This window comes from Branchiostoma floridae, chromosome 16 (assembly GCF_000003815.2).
Source record: "Branchiostoma floridae strain S238N-H82 chromosome 16, Bfl_VNyyK, whole genome shotgun sequence".
Lineage (NCBI taxonomy): Eukaryota > Metazoa > Chordata > Leptocardii > Amphioxiformes > Branchiostomatidae > Branchiostoma > Branchiostoma floridae.
In genome coordinates, this window is record NC_049994.1 from 9109692 (window position 1) to 9129678 (window position 19987).

At 41.9% G+C, this 19987-nt stretch overlaps 3 protein-coding genes and 1 long non-coding RNA gene across 11 annotated transcripts in view; 2 read left to right on the top strand and 2 right to left on the bottom strand.

Moving 5' to 3' along the window:
- The window catches only part of LOC118403189 (INO80 complex subunit D-like), a 34845-nt gene extending 27454 nt beyond the window's left edge, over nt 1-7391 (top strand). For all 6 annotated transcript variants that reach the window (XM_035801755.1, XM_035801754.1, XM_035801756.1 and 3 more), the window contains 7 exons: nt 67-163; nt 461-697; nt 991-1106; nt 1840-1973; nt 2461-2696; nt 3061-3296; nt 3904-7391. In XM_035801755.1, the coding sequence (XP_035657648.1) occupies nt 67-163; nt 461-697; nt 991-1106; nt 1840-1973; nt 2461-2696; nt 3061-3296; nt 3904-4850 (2003 nt within the window). In that variant the 3' untranslated portion in view covers nt 4851-7391. The remainder of the gene's footprint in view (nt 1-66; nt 164-460; nt 698-990; nt 1107-1839; nt 1974-2460; nt 2697-3060; nt 3297-3903) is intronic.
- On the bottom strand, nt 6597-8847 carry LOC118403190. Its single transcript, XM_035801760.1, has 4 exons — nt 8726-8847; nt 8092-8145; nt 7697-7774; nt 6597-7559 (listed from the first exon to the last, which is right to left on the bottom strand). The coding sequence occupies exons 1-4, from the start codon at nt 8818-8820 to the stop codon at nt 7451-7453; spliced, it is 336 nt and encodes a 111-aa protein (XP_035657653.1). The 5' UTR covers nt 8821-8847; the 3' UTR covers nt 6597-7450.
- A 1036-nt stretch (nt 8848-9883) lies between these two features.
- LOC118403191 (WD repeat-containing protein 37-like) lies at nt 9884-19417 on the top strand. 3 transcript variants are annotated; one of them, XM_035801761.1, is made up of 16 exons: nt 9884-10031; nt 10925-11078; nt 11416-11531; nt 12173-12286; nt 12518-12573; nt 13544-13612; nt 14260-14392; nt 14921-15037; nt 15408-15478; nt 16260-16335; nt 16650-16726; nt 17477-17603; nt 17803-17944; nt 18171-18305; nt 18612-18726; nt 19194-19417. In XM_035801761.1, exons 2-16 carry the CDS (start codon nt 10957-10959, stop codon nt 19311-19313), a joined length of 1590 nt encoding a protein of 529 aa, XP_035657654.1. In that variant the 5' UTR covers nt 9884-10031; nt 10925-10956; the 3' UTR covers nt 19314-19417. The 3 variants fall into 3 exon arrangements, with proteins under 3 accessions (XP_035657654.1, XP_035657656.1, XP_035657655.1); XM_035801762.1 differs by having other exon boundaries at nt 9885-10031; nt 16284-16335; XM_035801763.1 differs by lacking the exon at nt 13544-13612.
- LOC118403193 lies at nt 19386-19840 on the bottom strand. Its single transcript, XR_004829618.1, has 2 exons — nt 19779-19840; nt 19386-19726 (listed from the first exon to the last, which is right to left on the bottom strand). It is a non-coding gene; the product is annotated as an uncharacterized LOC118403193 (long non-coding RNA).
- Nucleotides 19841-19987: the final 147 nt, after the last annotated feature.

Sequence of the window (19987 nt, forward strand, 5' to 3'; positions counted from 1 at the left end):
ACACATGGTTTGTGGGAAGTAGTGTATTCAAGCTAATCCTGACCACACCATGTCTTTCCTTTACAGTGATAGAGTCATCAGACAGCGAGGACGAGTCACATGACTCGTTACCATGGCAACATTCCTGGTTCTCAGATGATTCTGAGGAAGAAGACTCATCAGAGTGAGTGTTGTTCATTTCTGAATGTTTTCCAACACAGTTTGATTACAGGGCTTTCAGCGGCATTGGTTTGGCCATGAAATCTGTTGCTGCCTATTTTTGGCGTGTTGTGAGGTGCCAGTAAAAATGTAGTATGCTGCTCTACTCTATACAATTTAGCCATGTATATTCTTGCTATAACAGTAGACAGTACAAGTTTGTTTCAGTTGAGAAAGCTGCTTTGCTCTTATCATCTGACAAGGGTCTTGATGCACAGAATGGTGTACATGTAAATATGTCCTTGTTTTTTGTCCGTTCCAGTTCTGTGGATGCGTCGCCGGTGAGACCGCGGGACAAGCGGTTAGTCACGGTGCACCGTAGCCTGTGCAGGAAGTATGCCCAACTCCTGCAGTCCCTCAGGAGAAGTGCAGACCAACAGGCACTCAACCAGCAGGAGTCGCGGGCAGTCCTGGGGTCCTACGGCTCGGACAGGAGAGAAACTGTGGAAGTGCTAAGAGAGGAGAGCAGACACAAAGACAGTGTGGTGGTCAGACACAGGTACGTTCTGGTCAATATACACGGTTTATACTCCTGCTTGCCTACATGGACTCAGGCCAAGTGCTGCCCCCTTGCTCCTCCTATATGTATTGCAGTTTGTCCGGCAGTGTTGTCCTTACCTACTGTTTCAGCATCATTGAGTCCTGTATCATTTGGGGGTCCTTCATCCATCATTTGGGGGTCCTTCTTGCAGTTTCGCATTGAGAGGAAGAGACGCAGGTGTTTACCTTCGTTACCATGGTAATATGTGTGTCCCTTGTTGCCATGGTAACATGTTCTACCTTCCCTTGCAGCCACAGACCCACAGTAAGAAGAAGAGATGTGGGTGTGTCCAGGGTGTGTACCGGGGACTGGGAGGGACAGAAGTGCACCAGGAGAGCCCTCCCCCTCACAAGATTCTGTGTGCAACGTATCCTTTCATTTCCATCTATAGTTGTGCCCTTACAGATTAGAATCCTGACCTTTACCGGTATTGTGTAAAGGACATGCCCCATGCACACACATCAAGCAGTGGTGAAAGGTCATACTGAATGGTTATATGGTTTGCAACCTTGGCATTTCAGTATGATAGATACAGCTCAGAGAAAACAAATCACAGAATAAAATGATAGTTGGGAATAAGTAAAAATGGCAAATTACGAAGGAGACTTACACTTGGTCATGTTGAATGTTTAAAATGTTTCACAGATTAACATACAGAGATAGGATCACAAACGAGGAAGTGTATCGTAGGAGCAAGACAAAACCTCTTAGCACCACCATTACAGAAAGACAGGTAAAGTACACAGGACATGTGCTTAGAATGCCTGTGGATAGACATGCTAAAACAACACTGCACTGGCAACCCAACAAAAGGAAAAAGAAAACAGGGAAGACTGAAATTAAACTGGAGGGACCTTTACCAACTGGAGATTAACCTTAGGGAAGCGGAAACCCTTGCCCCAAAACCGCCCTGAATGGAGACTACTTGCTGCCCAATGTGTCAGTAGACATGGGAGGATCTAAGTCTTAAAGTTTCACAGATTGGCTCCTTAACTGTAAAATTTGGCTGTCACAGGAACCAATTGCAAAGGAGATGTACACTAGGTTGTGTTGAATCTATGATATGTTAGCACAGATTGGCCCCTTAACTGTAGTGTTAGATGTGGGAGTGAATCCCGACCAGCTGCTATACCAGAGGTGCACGGCCAGGTTTTCAGACGGGCGGCAGTGTAGCACGACTGTCTTCGACATCGCACACGAGAGACCACTCTGTCAGGAACACGCCAGGAAAAGGGTAGGCGTCCGCGGAATTTCTAGGAACTGCTGTCAGTTTGATAACTGTAAATTATCAGTGTTTAAATCTTTGCACTGATTTTAAAATAAATTATCAGTGTTTAAATCTTTGCACTGATTTTATTTTGGCTTTGTTAGTCGTGCACCCACACATTATACAGAAAATATTTTGTTTTGGCCGAAGTCTAAAGCACTCCAGAAACCCTCTTTCTGCTCACCATTTATATTGATATTTCAGTGCCTGCCTATTGAAAACAGTTGCTTGTTTGCTTATTCGAAGATTAAACTGTTTTAATTCTTAAAATTTATGTATTGAAAGTGTTTGACAATTTCATGGTGGTTGTAATGTTGTTTTTAATTGACACCATTATAAGACACAGCGTGTGATAAGTCAATACAGTTCAGTGATGTACATATATACATGCATGGCTGCAGATTTTTTAAACGTTTAATATTTCACTCATTTATTGTTTTCTTTCCCTCCTCAGGAACTCTCCCAAAAGAGAGAAGCCGACAGGAAAGCGGCAGCTGCCCTTGCTGCCCAGCATGGGCCTCCCCCAAAGAAGCCGCGGAAGAAGAGCAAGTCCTCTCACTCCCGCTCCTCCAAGAAGAGCAAGAGTAAAAAGAAGAGGAACAGCCGGCCGCAGAAGCCAATCCCACCGGCCAAGCCCGTGGGTAACAACGACATCTCGCTTAGTCTGGGGATCGATACGTCTGCGTTAAGGTATGTTCGCAAAATAACAACAAAAATATCCACCTTTTTGTCCTTAAATAGCACAACTTACGGAACACTGGCTCCCAGATTCAACACTATTGTCATTCTTGCAAAGTGCCTGATTTTGGCAAGTGTTTGTCATATGCAAAAAATATAATTGATAAAGAGACTTAAATATTTCTTTCAACAACCAAAGAAATTTACTGCTAACTTAAGTAAGCGCTACATACCATCTTCTCATTTGGATACTTGTGATGTACAAACACAAGCACAACTTGTCACAAAGAAACACAACACAAAAGTGGAAGTAATGGTAAGTAATTGTGTATGTTGACTATACCATATCATGGTGTTTCTGTGTTCTCTTTTGCAGCCCTGCACCTGAGGGCATTGACCCTGATGACATCACAGAAGACCTACAGGAACTGGACGGTCATGACATTGAAAAGTCCCTTGAGCTTGACATTGATGCCACGGACCTGAATATCGATAACGTGCAGTCGGCGCTGGAAGGGACGCATCACGCACCAGGGTTGTTAGAGTCACATGACTTTGCCGATGTCCTCCCAAAGTTGCCGGAGGACTTGGAAGGTTTTGACTTTTTCACAGGTGGGAAGCCCTGTCTTGTTGTGATCACTTATTGATTTTTCCTTTTGGCACAAGCATAAAGAGTACTTTCTGAAGTGGCACCCAGTCAAATTTGACTTATATTTTCCAGTCCCTTTCAGTCATCACTACAAACAGGATTGATATACAAATTATTGTCAGGAAAACTGAAACTTTTTCTGTTGGTTGTATGCATGAAAATTCCACTGTTCACTCCAAACAGGTTTGACTGTACAAAACACTCGTCAGAAACATTAAAATTTTACTTTTTGCTGGTAAAAAGAATCTGTTTGTTTCTAAGAATGCTCCAATAGTCACTCCAATCAGGTTTAACTGTACAAAAAAGTCCTAGTCAGAAACATTGATGCTGTTTGTGTTCTGCAGGTAAGAACAGGGTGTTTGTTTGTATGTAAGAAAACTCCAATAGTCACTCCAATCAAGTTTGACTGTATCAAAACTCCTAGTCAGAAATGTTGACACTGTTTGTGTTCTGCAGGTTAGAACAGGGAGTTTGTATGTAAGAAAGCTCTAATAGTAGTAATAGTCACTCCAGTCAGATTTGAATGTATAAGAACTAGTCAGAAACCCTGACGCTATTTGTGTTCTGCAGGTAAGAACGGGGAGTTTGTTCCCACACGAGAGGAGGCTGAGGAGCTGGAGCGAGCCTTGGAGGCCGCCAACGACGTCGTGAAGAAACTCCAGTCCAACAACGAGCTGCCGAGCCTTATCATGCAGGGAGACGGGCAGGACAATCACATGACTGGTCACATGATCAGCCAGGGCAGCGGACTCATGGATCATGGGAGTTTGTCCCAGTCTTCGCCCGCCATGGACGTGGGGTCGCTCATGAACAATGACCTTGGGAATAGCGACCTCCACATACGGGACAGCGGTCTGAACTCGTTTGACCTGGAGAACCCCGTTTCTCTGGCGCTGGTTTCGCCCAGCCTCAGCACCAATCAGGGCATGTTTCCGCCGGGGCAGCTCAACAACGGAGTGCCATCTCCAAGCGACGCCTCGCGCCGCGGGCAGGTCGACAATCAGTCCCCCATCATGATGAGCCATATTCCCACGTCCTCGCAGGGCAGTCCCTACAACAACGACCAAAGACTTCTGGGTAATAACGGTCACTACGGTAACGACCTGGCCTCTCTCCCCACCAGTACGGAGGTCGGGACGCAGAGACCCCCGTGGAGCTCTCTCAGCCCGAGCGAACGTAACATGATACTGGGCGCGGCGGGACAGCAGATCCTGAACACGGCGGTCGGGCAGCAGCTGGTGAACGCGGGGATGTTTTCGCTGCCCGTGTCGTCACAGGGAATCAGCTCCAAGTACCCGCCCGCCGTGACCTTGGGACCAACGGCCGACCCCATGATGCTGAAGCAGCAGCTGGAGGGCGAGCGGCTGCCGGAGCACCTGTACTCGCAGCTGCAGCAGGCGCTCAACATGAACATGAACATGGCTCACAACAACGCAGAGAAAACCACGGAGCCCACAGACCCCGTCCTGAACAACTATTCCTCCTCGGGGGTGACTTTTCCTGCCAATGGACAATAACGGCGTGTTGGTCGTCTGGGAGATGGAGATAGTACCTGGTGTAGAAGGAGACGGTTCCTGGTGGGTAGTGGACATGAGCGCCCCCTGGCAGCAGTGGAGTACAACTGTACTTAATCCCATACTGGATATATGGTGTCTTTCAATGTTAACAGTCTAGTCACTGTATAGATTGTCTTGGTAGTTATAGCCTACATTTACCAAGCATGCTGTCTACCCTGCTCACCCCCACACTTCTAGTGGAGGCTACCACACCTCATGTTAACTCGCTGTAATGCAGAATCTACCATTGGGTCAAAAAGGGGGGAAAATTAACTGTAGTAATTTTCATAAACAACACTGACTTTGGCAAGGTTCATTCTGTAACAGTAGTAGGGGTGGACAGGTTAGACTAGCAGCAGAAATATAAAAAAAAAGAGTATTCTATCTTTGATAGGCCTTGTATTGGGGCATGGATATATTTGATAGCTGTACATGTATACCTCTCTGTCAGGGATCTTTTCTTCCTTCCTTCCTCCTTTTTCGGACTCCTGCGACCACCGTGGTTGTTTCTATGTGTGTACAGTGACAGAGGTCTATTTTACTGTTATGTGTATATAATGAACCTAATAGAAAAATTTTATCGCTTCAAATGTGGTAGAAGACACAGATGTTGTTATAATGTATGTTAAACTTGTGCGCTATTTTAAGCCACAAGCGGTCTTTGATGACCAATCAGCTAATTTATTAGATACGGCTCAGTAAGGGGAATATGGGGTTGTGTTGACATTGCTTAGTGTTGGATGCTATGCTTACACTTATGTTTGTGGGCATAAATTTGTATCTGTGTCTGTACAAATATTTTGGGCCACTACAGAATCAGTCTTGATACACAAAGGGCAAACAAGGAGGCTATTTTGGTAAAAAAAAATGATACTATGTATCTACTAGTCTTTCCAGTTTCCTCTCAAAGTGGATCCCTTTGGATTGATTTCCAGCTAATCATATTATTTGATCTATGAACGGCCAATTTTCAAAATTTACCAGGAAATCAACATGAGTATCATGTTAACCCCCAAGGTAGCCTCCTTGTTGTACAACCCAGCATAGTGTTGTCAGGGACAATACAGGTTATATATGTGCTTCAATACTGCCATGGAACATTTATAAGGTTTTTCTACTATATCTTTGTCAATTTTTCAACATCACAAAGCCACGGTTCCAGAGTCAGAATAGAAAGGTTTTCAGATGAGCTTGAATTTTGCCTTCTGACATGAAATACAGTTCTTTTGTGGTAAAAATTTGAATGGAAAAATATTCTATTTCAGCCAAAATACAAACATTTTTACAAGACAATGACTTCTAGTAGAGAAAAAGACAAAACTTGTGGAACTGGTGTTCTGTGAATGATACTAGATTTCTTCGTGTTTGTGGCAGCTGTGGTAAACAAGTTCATGTGCACATTTTTGTTCGGTCTGTGAATCGCTGTTGTTATATTAAGTTGTTTTGCTGTAGATTTCACCTCCTCGTTTTATTTGTTGTAGTTGCAGTATTCTCTAAATAATGTCATGTAAACAGCCCTACATATGGAAATGTATTCAAGTCAAAATAGCAGGGAACTAGGCCGCATAAACTATAGAATTTTTTTGTTACCTTAGAACCTTTGACCCCTGACCCTTGACCTTTGATATCACATGACTATACTGTCCTTGTTGCACGTGGTGGCATCACCACAAGGAAATGAGCAATACAGGATGAACAGTAAGATTATGGTATGTTAATGTTTATTTTGCTGGTATCCTAGGACATGCTTTCCTAAATCATAAAGAAAAATACTATTCAGAATGACTTTCTCGCGGGAAAGTCATAGTCTGATACTACGAAAGGGTTTAGCGACAGTGTAGGCGTGTAAATTGACGCATCGCATTGGGTAGACGTATCAAAAGTTTTTTAAAAACATTCCAGCCCCTTCCTTCTAAAAAAACTTGCTGAGCTAGATTTATTTTGTGAAGAAATAACATATCTAGTACCTTAAGGCTTTCAAGTGTTTTTGCTTGTGGGGAAAACAGCCTTAGATACAACCGTTTTGTTCAGAAATTGTCTCTTTAATGGTTGAAATTCTGGAAGCAGGGTGTACAGTGTGAAAAAGGAAAGTGGACTCTTTTCCTGTTATCACAGAACACCCCATGATTGAGACATTATCAAACTCTTAACTTAAGGCTTCAGGGAGATGGTTGGAAAAAAATGTTGATTTTTGCCAGCCTGTAGGATTTGCTTCATCTTGTTGCACATATATTGTTATGTCAACCACATAGCGTCTAGTTACCGTGGAACAGGCTATGTGGCCCTGATGCTTGCAAATCCATGGCATCTAGGACAAAAGTCAACAAATTCCAAGAAACTCTCAAATTGTACAAGCTCTGCTGATGAAAACCTGGGGACAATTTTTCTGGTAAAAGACATGGATGAACTTGTTCTGATAGGGCTTGTACTTAGGTGGTCCATTGGTATTGTGCACCGTGGTTCTGTCTTTATAAACACTCTCCATGCAATAAAATCTATTTTCTTATAAACTGGCCACTTGTGTTGTCTTTACTGTATGTTTATACCACAGGGTTTGTATGTTATACAGTACTAGCCTCAGCCCTGTCACCACTTGCAGTTTCAGTCTCCTCTTCGATACTTGTAGCCTGGGACCTGTCATCACTAGCAGCTTCACTCTCCTCTTCCGACCTAGAAGAAATAATCACAAAAGTTAAACATTAAATAACATGACTACATGTAATACCCCGGTATGCTTATTGGACACCATCTGCTGGTACTACTATTGGCCTGAAATGGACCGTACAGAATGCCACAAAGAAACTCACCCTAGGCCTGCTGGGTCAGACAGCAGACTTGCAGCCTCTGCCCTTTCACCACTTGCAGCGTCACGCTCCTCTTCTGACCTAGAACAAATAAAAGTCAAAAAAGATTAACATGACATGACCTTATGACATATGCTAAATGAACACCATTTGCTGGTCCTAGAGACCTCTTAATTGGACTGTACATAGAATGATATGTATGATACAAATATATCATTCAAAAGTCAAAACTATTGAAATGGCAGTCAGATAAGCATGTCAATGTAGCAATATTTCTCAGCAGTAAGATATCAAGACAATGTAACAGAGATTACTTTTCAACTTGATTCACATCTACAACCCAATCAGAACATGTATCAGTACCACTATTCAGTAGACATGAGATGGGGATGGTGTACCTGGTGCTGCTGACATTTGCTCGCTTTGTTGGTGACACACCACTTTCTTGAGAGCTGTTGTTTGACAACAAACAGATAATTAATTCACAACACATAGCAGTAAAGCACCTTTATCCATTATAGGACAAAATGATACAGCATTATTGATACCTACTGCTATGAGCATTTCAGACATGCAAGATTGTCTCAAAATCAAATGTGTCTCCACCTCATCACTCTGGCTATTTTTTTTATTCAACATTCAAAATAACCAAGCCCAGGGCTCAAAATACTTTTCTCTGCATACCTGCACTGGTGCAGGTAACATTGAAAATTACATGCACCAGACAAATTTTACGTGCACCACTCTGAATTTAGGAAGTATGAATCATACTAAAATTGTTGAGGAACAATTGCTATTTTTTCTTTTATATTTTATAGGTAAAAACATTCAATGCAGCTAATAACAATCCACATTACACTTACATCAGATGACATTTATGTATAAAACCCAGTACATGGACCAGTGCAGATTACGTGCAGGTGAGACATCAGAAATACCTGCACAGCTCCAATTTTATCTGCACTAACCTGCATATGCAGTTGGTATTTCGAGCCCTGAAGCCTATAGTAGACTGTTGTGTAAAATATTTACCCATGACCTGGTCTCTTCCGTTTTCGATCCCTCCTTCCCTTCTTGCCGAGAGTGAGCACTAAATGCCTTCTGGTTTTCTTGCGGTGACCGGGCATATTTGACACTGCATACTAACAGTAACACTGCTCAAGATCAACGAAGGACACATATAAGTTATAACGTTAATTTGTTGGAACCGTTCAAACGGCTTAACTACAAATTTTGGTTTCTAACGTTAACGTTATATCTTTTATGACGGCTAATAAAAGTTACTTCATTACTTGATTGATTGAGCCAATCCTTGCCAAATTGCTACATTGAATCAAGGAGGTTATAACCTCCTTGATTGAATCTTATGTGATTTTTTTAACCAAGCTTGACTTGTTTCATCATGGTGTATATAAAGAAAAGTATAAGAAAATGGAGCATTATACATCTACACTGAACTCAAGAAAGTCATGATCAGCTAAACATGCATTATTAACCACAATGTCCTTGGTTATAATGTAACGTTACATTGCCTATAAGATGTAGAACATCGCATGATCATCCCAACATGTGTCAATTCTCAGAAAAAAAAATGCTTTAACCAAATCAAATAATGCTACGGCCGCGTGGCGCGTTGGTACCCCCGATCCCTCGATCTCGGAAGTTAAGCAACGCGCGGTCCGGATAGTGCTTGGATGGGGGACCAACCAAGGACGTCCGGATTGCTGTAGCCTCACGAAGTTTTCCACGAAATCGTCTTCCGGGAGGGACGTAAAACGGGGGTCCCGTGCTCGAGGAGGTGCCTCGACCACGTTAAACAGCCTCATTACTCATACTTGGGGTACCTACTGGCTGGCAAAATACACCAGATGATTATTATTATAATACCTTGAGGTGAGGTGAGAACCTGTACTCTAAAGCACTGGCCATGTTCCGGATGTTGTGATTTAGATGAACCAGGAAGCGATTTGTCGGGTTAGCAGTCGATTCCACGGGCCGGCGGGGTTGTCCGAGGGACGTCCCCTTTCCCGGATAACCATACCATTTCCCGAGGAGTGTCCCCTTATATAAAAGGGAGGGACTGTCCCCTTCTTGAGGAGTAATGATCTCAATGAACATTTCACGGAGGTAATAACAGCAAGAGGACTAGAACATCAGACAGTGAGGAAGACTTAATATGCGTGACTCAACATCTGCTTAAAATTGGCAACAGTGCAACAGTGCAACAGTGACGCCTAGCGAGGATCAGAATGATTGCACAAACAGTTTCCAAGATGGCGGCGACTCCATCAGCTTGGCGAATTTTGCTGTGAGATTTTGATTAAAAATATCACTTAAGGTACGTTTTACAGTTTTTAACTTACTTTTGAGGATGAATTACATCCTCACAAATTATATACAAGGGCTTTTTCTACAGTAACACATTCAAATCGTTTCGTTAACGTTAGAATTGTTCGTTGCTGTAGCAAAAAAAAAAAAAAAAAATTACAGCAATCGTGAAATTAAATTCCAACACGCCCTTGCAAAAAATAACAATTGCTAATGATAACATTACAATATGAGAAAAGCAGCATATCAACCACTAATATTGTGTTATTGTCCCGGTCCTGGATGTATTTGAATGATCATGATTATTTTATAATTTGCGAGACCTGTGGTTGTTGTTGCATGTTGGTTGTATCATGATGATCTTGCAGGCTGAACCTGAAGTATGAATTCTGAATGTTGTTAATGTTATATTACACGTTTAAGAATGCGAAAATCTATGTAGTGATAGCCTAGACTTACAAAGTTATACATCATATTTGTATGTCGTGAAATATGCAAAAGACTTCTAATTAACAACATCAATAATAAGGACACAATTCAGACTGGAATGTAACGTTATCGTTGTGTCTTGATGGCTGTGATGTTAACGTTACCCGATTCCATTCCTGCAAATCTTTAAAAATTTCTCTGCGTTTTTTATTTTCACAATTTTACGGTGACCTTCTAATGGAGAATTCATGACGCCATAAATATGTCTCCTGTATACTAATGTTACAACTTTACTACAGAACTGTTTCAATGGAGAATTTAAATCACCACAAAAAGCATAATTTCCCCCTACTACTAGACAAAACAACTGCAAAGCAAATTAATCTACAGTTTACATAAGGTAACGTTATGTTATTAATTCTTGATCAATGGTGCCTGCCTGAGAATTCTCTTGTCATTACAATATTCCTTCAGGTATTGCTGCGGTCGAGCGGTGAGCTATCACCATGCCAACAGAAGCCGCTGCCCAAGGGTTTTCCCGCCCGAAGCCCAAGCGCGGGAAGAGCCTTTCGCTGCGCCGAACGCACAGTTCCACCGAAGCCGACCGCGAGAACCCCCGGCATGGAAGGTGAATAACATGAAAAATCAAGGGTTGGTCTGACGAAATCATGGGGACCTGCATAGGGATGGGGCTTGTATGTTGCACTGTCAACAGTACATGCAGAATTCAGGAAGGCAGTGGCTATGTATGAAATTAGATTAAGCCAGCTGACCTTGTTTTGTGCAAAATTCAAGTAACCATTTACATGATATTATATTATCATATGTAAAATTCCCCAATCAATATCGTTTTTCTAGGCTTCTTTGATAAAACCATGTCCTGAATGTGCATGCATGTTGTATGATAAATTGATCACAATGATTTTGGAGTGATGCCTTGTTAAGAACCATACTATTTTCTGCAGTTTCACCGTGGAGGTTCAGGAGAGCGTGTTGCCGCCACACCTTCGAGCGCGACTCTGGGACCTGTTCCAGCAAATTGAGAGAGAGGTGGAGGTGGTGTACGCAGAAAACCTTGCACGTAAGCACAATGAACAACCAAACATGAAAGTCAAAGTTTCGTATTGTTAAGCGTTTGTATGAATAATGAATAGCCTCTTGCATCTATACGCAAGCACCTATGACAGACAATAAAATTAAAAGAGATAGTGAGAGAATGGGAATAAAAGACATCGTTGGAACAACAGGTCGTATGCTCTCTCACCACCGTTCAGGTAAAGGTGGGAATCTTGACAGTTTTGACGTGTTAGGTGGTCTCTCATAACACTACAGTTCAGGTGAAGGTAGAGGTCCTGACACTTTTGACATGTGATCTAATCTCTCACTACAGTTCAAGAGAAGGTAGAAGCTCCGACAATTTTTACGTATGATGTGGTCTCTCACTACAGTTCAGAAGAAGGTAAAACATGTGAACAGGTCTGTCACTACCATTCAGGGGATTTTAGAGGTCCTGACAATTTTGACATGTGATCTGATCTCTCACCACAGTTCAAGAGAAGGTAGAGGTCCTGACAATATTGATATGTGATGTGGTCTCTCACCACAGTTCAGGAGAAGGTAGAGGTCCTGACAATTTTGATATGTGATGTGGTCTCTCACCACAGTTCAGGAGAAGGTAGAGGTCCTGACAATTTTGATATGTGATGTGGTCTCTCACCACAGTTCAGGAGAAGGTAGAGGTCCTGACTGAGAGACTTGAGGCTGGCACCAGTGATAAAGCAATTGGGGAGGAGTCGCTGGATGGAACAGTCAAGGCTAATATTGCAAAGAACAAGTGTAAGTTCAGGACGAATGTTGCCTTATACCAGATATGGCATTTTGCTGATGACATGATTCATTATCAGAAATCTGTTAATGATAAAGATAAGGTAAAACGGCATAATTTGAATAATAATTATGCTTTTCTCTAGATTATAACCCAATATTGCTTGAGCAAGTAATGATGTATTCTTAGTTAAGTAGACAGATTAAATTGTAGATTTTTTTATGTTGCCTTTGTTTTTACAGCATCCAGTCAACTTTCACAGAAACTGAAAACCACTTACAAGGCCTCCACTAGCAAGGTATGGGCAGGGGGCCATTCATGTTACTCAAGGGTGGTCTGGGGTAGTATGTGCTGCAGCATTTGGAATAGATATCAGAGAGTCAAAACTTTGAAACAGCAATGGGGGCTACTGTTAAGGAATTTAGACTGTGTAACTAAGACATTAAGATTTGCCAGAATGTTTGTTAGGAAGGAGATGTAGAGCTGCTTGGAAGGACCAAACTTTAAAGTGTGAATGTTTCAGATGTTAAGTTTTTTTAGATGATTCCCCAGCTGTATTTGACATAGCAGTGTTTAATATTTGTAACATCTAACCAGCTCAAAAGGAGTGTCAAGATTTTATTATACATATCTATGTATTTATCTCCTGTCTTCCTTAAGTTCCTATCAGGGCTCTCTCCAGCCTCCTTCCTTCAGTTCCTAAACTTTTGCTGTTTGGGATGGTCAGAAATTTGAACATTTCCAACCCCTTTGGTGGAAAAATTTTGAGGTGGAGAGAGCTCTTTTATATTATTCACATTCACCAAGTATTAGAGACATGAGAATATAAGATGCTTTAGAAATGAACCAAGAAGTCCACATTATCCTAGCACATGATATTTTTTGTGTTTCTTGGTGCACTTTTTCACATCTGCCATTTGTATTTTGTTGATGTTTTCTGGACCATTCCATGTATAAAAGGCACTAAAAAAACAGCAACACAGAAGCAAAAAGTATCTTGATGTAAATGTACAAAAAAAGTTTCCATGTTTCCTTAAAATCTGGCTGCCTATTTGCTGCTGTACTAACAACAACCACCTGCATTTGGTCATGTGACTAAACTGGTGCATCTGGTTGGCTGATTGGCTGGTCATGTGACCTGACCAATGCATCCTGTTTGCTGACTGGTCATGTGACTAAACTAATGCATCCTGTTGGCTGACTGACTGGTCATGTGACTAAACCAATACATTTGATTGGCTGACTGACTGTGTTCTTTGTGGAGCCAGATGCAGCACCGCCTTCAGCAGTCCATCGCGCCGGTTCGCGCCAGGCTCGACACTGTGTCCGGTGCCTCGGTAAATGAGCATGATGTTGGGCAATGCTAGAAACGCTGCCTTTGTTCTGTGATTAATCCTGCCTCCCTGTGATTGGCTTGTGGTCACATGTCTGTTGTTGCTTAGTAACAGCTTCTTGCTAACAAGATGTAATCAGAAATTGTCAATGTTTTGTGATGTCTTGAAAGTTTGATGTGATTTGTGATAATTTTGGCTGTTGAATACTCTAATGATTATGTATAAAACAGTGTAAAACTTGTGATTAGAAAAGTGATTATTCAGAAATTATCAACCTAAAATTTCCTGGTCCGTTCTCTTTGTGATGTATTTCTTTGAATACTAATTATTTTTGGCTGTCTATGCTTTCACATTTTTCACATACAATATCCTAGATTCACAATGACCTCTAGCTTTAGCCTTTGCACATTATTTTTGGTTTTATACCATAACATATTTCCACAAACTCTGCACAGAATGCAATTTTCGATAAACAAAATGCATTGAATGTTAATTTCTTATAAGAATACTCATCTTTGTGTTTCGAGAGTAACACAATGATGTGAAACGAAGGTTGAATGTAGAGATATGTTTCTGAGACAAACTTTTGAATCAGAGTTCTGTAATAATTTGCTAGCATTAAAATAATGCGTTTGGTTTTCTGTGTCCAGATTGTGTCCAGCTTCAAACCGGCCAACACCAGCCAGTGCCAGATGGTGCGAAGGTTTGTAGGTCACCGTGACGGAGTTTGGGAGGTCAACATCTCCCGTACCAAACCACACGTCCTGGGCACGGTGTCAGCTGGTAAGATTACAAATAAAAATTTCTGACAATATAGATGCACCTAAACATGAAATACATTTACTTGTATAACTATAAGGAAACTGTTAAGGTCACCAAATATTAATCTCAATTTTAAATTTGTTTGCTTCCTGCTTCTCCTAAAAGCCTAACCTGATTTTGAAAGACTAAAAAAATAAAAAATTCACTGGTCTTAGTGGCAAGTGTGCAGATGTTAAAACACTGGCAGCACCAAATCCGTAGGTGTTTTTTGGCACCTTTTGACAGTTTAGCTGTGAGGCTCGGTGGGCTGCCAAACTCCACCGTCATGGGGGCAGGGGCATGGCGAGTTTAGAACTCAGGACCTACTGATTCTGATTTCAATGCTCTAGCCGTTGCGCCGCACAGACACCCTACACATTTTGAAAGATAATACATAATCTATCTACTAAATCAAAAATTGCTTGTTTATTTTTTTGAATGAACAACATTTAGAACATGTTGTAACGGAAGTTCCGTTAATGTTTAATGTGCTTTTATATCTTCCCCCAGATCGTACAGCTAAGCTGTGGTGCATGGCTACAGGACAGTGTGTACTGAACTACGTCGGCCACAGTGGATCGGTCAACTCCATCAGGTTCCACCCAAATGATCAACTGGCTCTGACAGGTTAGAAATGCTGTAAAATCTTTCCTCCAAAACTTTGAAGAGGTCAAAGAATTTAACATAATAAACCCTTGTAATTAGGCTAATGGAACGCTACACCAAATACCTAGCAGCTAATGACATAAATGAAAGCTGTAGTCTATTTGCTCAGAATTTTGTCAAATGCCAAACACACTCCAAGGCTTTCTTCACTCCTCTGGCAACTTTTGATACTATCTTATGCTAACGTAGGATCTGCTTGGAGATTACAAGAAGTGTCCGTTTGCTACCAAAAGTAAGTAAATAACTCAGTAAAGTATGTCCAAGTTAAGAGAGTCTGGCTCTTGATGGACTCACAATCTTGAATTCTTGATAATTGTGAAATCTTTCCCAGCTTCTGGTGACCACACGGCCCATGTCTGGAGATCTGCTGTAGTTCTACCTCAGGTTCCACCGGAAGGAAATGTGAGTCTCTGAAAACTGTTTTCAAAAATTTCTCCATCATGTATGATAGGTATAGCCATATAGCCAGTATAACCGCCCTTCGAAGTAACACACCAGCTTCATAAGCACGCGGCGCGGCAGCAGCTGGTCATATTACACTGAACGACCCGTCACACCTAACTTAGACTAAGATCATGAAAATTGAAATGTCTAATTTCTTTCTACTGACACACAGTCATGACCATTATGTTCAGGATTTTGTTGTAGATGAATGGAAAATGATTAGCGTGGTATATATTGTTATCATGTTGGGTTGTTCAAGATGACTGTTAACAATCTATTAAGCAGTTGTCAGAGGAAAAAAAGAGTTGTTATAAATGCTTAAGTACTAGTAGTACATGTGTGTTTACCATGTTTTCCATTTAACTCTATACCTCCTTTGGGCTTGTCTAGGTGAAAATGTTTGTATCAGTTGTAGCATACAATATTTTAAATCAGCAGTGCAAGAGGCCTGTATATCTTGTAACGGAGAGAGTAATCTTGCAATCATTTTAATTTGATCTAACATAGAGCTTAATTGGTGCTTTTACTGGCACCTGGCTAAAAAAAATTATATAGCCTAGAGTTTGATGGCAACCCCCTTTCAGCCCCCAGTCTTGTTTATTTCATGTTCCTCAGACTTCCAGCTATCCACAAATGGGTAAATGGTTCCTCCCTTTACATGTCTCCACTCTACTGCTAACCCCCTACATTCTCTTCTCTCCTCTCCCTTCTCTCCTTCCCTCCTGCATCCATGGCTCAGCCTCTTTTGTTTTCTGGTGTGCAGCGCTCCTCCGATGACGACCAGATTGAGGGAGCAGAGAAAGAAGAGGGAGAAGGTAAGAAGCTTTTTCCTTGAGATTCCGAAGAAGACTTTTTAACAAATAGTCAAAACCTGTAAATATCGTATTGTTACTCTTGCCATTGCCATTGCCGTTCTGACTTGTTTTTCTTTTGGCCATGCCAACTTGAAATTCAAAAGAAAAATATTGCTCTCTTGGTGAAGTTTCTTGGTGAAGAATGTCAGAGAACATTAAAAAATATTCAAGTGAGACATAGAGCATAGGTTTTCCTTATCATGTAGAAGGTAAAATTCAAAATATATTCTACAAAACAGCAACAGCTAAAGTTGACCATTATTGTTTCTCTCCAGCTGCATCTCATACAGAACCAGGAGACTCCTCAGACTTTGCTCCCGCAGTTGTGAGAAGTCCGCTCACAGAGTTCACAGTAAGTCTCATATCAGGTCAGACAAACTCGCTGTCATTCAGGGTCAGTCTGCTGTCCTGTGGACCCCTGTGGCCACTATCACACGTTTGGGACACTTCCCACGATTTTGCTACTGTACCTAGCCTCTACCAGGCTCCGTGGATCGGTGGTCTAATTGTAGAAATTGGACAAATAGAGTCAATAATACGCTAGGGGAGTCGGCCGGCTTATTTGTCCAATTTCTACGATCAGACCACCGATACATGAAGCCTAGTAGAGGCTAACTGTACCAACCACTCACCAACCATGTTCAACGCTGGGTTGGGAGTAGGCGAGAATTCATCCTGTTCTAGCTCCAGTTCATTCCTAATTGTATCCAAGCATAATACTGTGCTCCAACTTTGATTTTTCGAAACTGATTGTCGGCTGGTGTAGACAGTTGTAAATACAATTTAAAACCAGCGCCCAACCAACCACTGGGGACCTTGCTTACAACTAACACAGAACCATGGTCTGGAGGAGGTCAGGAGCTATGCTCCACTATGTGAAAAAAATACAATTAACTCTTGTTGTAAGAAGAATATTAAACATAGCAGGAGAATGGACTGCATATGTCTTTAGATCTAGAATAACTGTACTAAGTGTCTTTCATCATGTCACTGTCTTGTACATTGGTCAAATATTCATTCATTATGACCTTGATGCTATAGATGTACAATTTTCATCTGCATCATTTGCACATGCCGTACTTTTCACCTTTGACCTCTGCAGGGTCACACAGACGTGATCATCGCAGCTGATTGGATGGCAGATGGGAAGCAGGTGGTGACGGCATCATGGGATAGGACAGCCCAGCTGTACGACTTGGAGACAACAGAGCTGGTGCACTCACTCACAGGTGGGCTCTAAAAGGGGTTACCAGGTTACCTGTCAAGGTGGAGAATGGGCATAGAAACACTGGTCACCAAAAATGCATGCTGTGTAATTTGACTCGGGCCTAGCCTAGGTGACGGGCTGATCAACTGCTCCACCTATCAACTTAGATAAGTATGGCAGCTGTTTTCACTGTCTACAATGTATGATTTCTGCTCCACCAGGCCATGACCAGGAGTTGACCAACTGCTCGACCCACCCCACCCAGCGTCTGGTCGTGACCTCCTCCAAGGACAGCACCTTCCGTTTGTGGGACTTTCGTGACCCATCCATCCATTCTGTCAACGTGTTTCAGGGGCACACTGAGTAAGTGTTGCAGTCTTGGAATTCCCTGTTTGTTTGTATGTATGAGGTACTGCCCTATGCACCATGTATGGTGTGGCAAGGGCTTTTTAAGCTTTATACCAAACCAAGCCATTTTTGAGATAATGCAGCATTTTACATTGATACCATTTTGAAATGCTATTCCATGTACTTTTTCCTATCATCTTAACACTCTAACCAGTATAGCTCTATACATTTGTATTTGCAGTACTGTGAACTCTGTGACCTTTACGAGTGGCGACAATGTTGTGAGTGGGAGCGACGACCGGACCGTGAAGGTCTGGGACCTGAAAAACATGCGGTCTCCCCTAGCAACCATCAGAACTGACTCTGCCATCAACCGGTAGGAACCAGTTCTGGTCTTCTCATAGTGTGATGTCAATGTTTACTTACATCAGCTTATGAACTTGCCTGCCCAAGTGCTCTTCTTATAATCATCAGATACTGTTTGTTTGTTTGTTTGTTTGAGTCTTTTATTTATGAGAAGCTCAAATAATCCTGCAGGACGCTTTTCATTGAGATGATGTGGGGTCAGACAAAATTCCAGCATCTTCTAATACAAACCCTGTGTCATCTTTTATCCTAAGTTACTAGCGTCATATTTATAGTTTTTTGTAGCTAACCCACATGATGCCTCCTTTGTTACCAGAATCTCAGTGTCCGCTCTGCACAAGGTCATTGCCATCCCCCATGACAACCGCCACATCCGCCTGTTTGATCTGCAGGGCGTCCGTCTGGCCAGACTGCCACGCAGCAACAGAACGGTAGGGGGCTCTTCTGTTTTCATGTTCAATCTGTAGCTTGTGGTCTAGCTTTCTCTGGCCTCTATATATAGAAGTGCAAATTCCTGTCAACTGGCAAACATGCTACTGGAAAGCTTAACTCAAAGGCATCATTCGATGCCTTGGCTCTTTTCGAGGCTGTAATAGGGGCACATAGAAAAGTTGAGTCACGGCATTGAGTCACAGAAGTGTCCAATGATTATTGACCCAGCCTCTGGACAAAGACTTTGCATCAATGCTGGCTATTGTTGCTCACCTGACATGTATACTACTAGAGGGTCCCACTGTGAGAGGCAGGAGAAGGTTCACTGTGAGAGGTAGGAGAATTGATCTGACACAACGAACAATAAAGACTGTGTCTGTCTTCTCTGGCATGATCAGCGGAAGATTAGCTCTTCGGTAAAATAAACTTTTACTTTTTCTCAGAACACTGTTTTTCTCTCCATCAGGGTCATCACCGGATGGTGTGTGGCACGGCGTGGTACGACGAGAACCCCATGTGTAACCTCTTCTCCTGTGGGTTCGACAGACAGGTGATCGGATGGCAGATCATAACAGCGGTAGCGTAAACAGCGCGAGAAGGATCTCCAGTCAGCAGAATGACTTTTCTGGTAGCCCAACGTAACTTTGTTAGGGTTTGAGCAAGAAATTACAGTTTGGTAAGTTGTGGAAATATTGTAAAAAGGCATTGCAAAAAACAGGGTTTGCAAACACCGTTTTTCATGAAAAATTGAAGAAAGTTCTGGTGAAGACAACTTGGAAGAATTTAAGTCGAAAAGAGTTCTCTGGTAGCTCACCCTTAGTTTGTTGGGTTTGAGGCAGAAGTGAGAGTTGTGGAACTGTATAAGTGAAAAGTCATCCACATTTGAAAGCTTTCATGAAGTGAGGAAAATTCTGAAAATGGACAGGAAGGAATATCGAATTCTACAATGCAGAGTGCAGCTACAAAACTTGTCATGTGGTAAAAAATTTGAAACTTGCCCTGCTACAAAAGGGGAGAAAATAAAAGAATGATTCAAATGGATTTCAATGACTTGCACTAGAAGTGTGGCAAATTTGGACACTGGTAAAGAAAGGACTAACAAGGAGAAAAAGAGATAAAAAGTTGTATATATATCCTTAGTTGTCTCTCATTAGACTTTTGTGAGATCCCATTGTCCTTCACATGTATGTAAATGATGTAAAGTGTGAAAAAATCAGCAACCTAATAGTTGTTACCTAATAAAAACTGTTCCATTTGTGT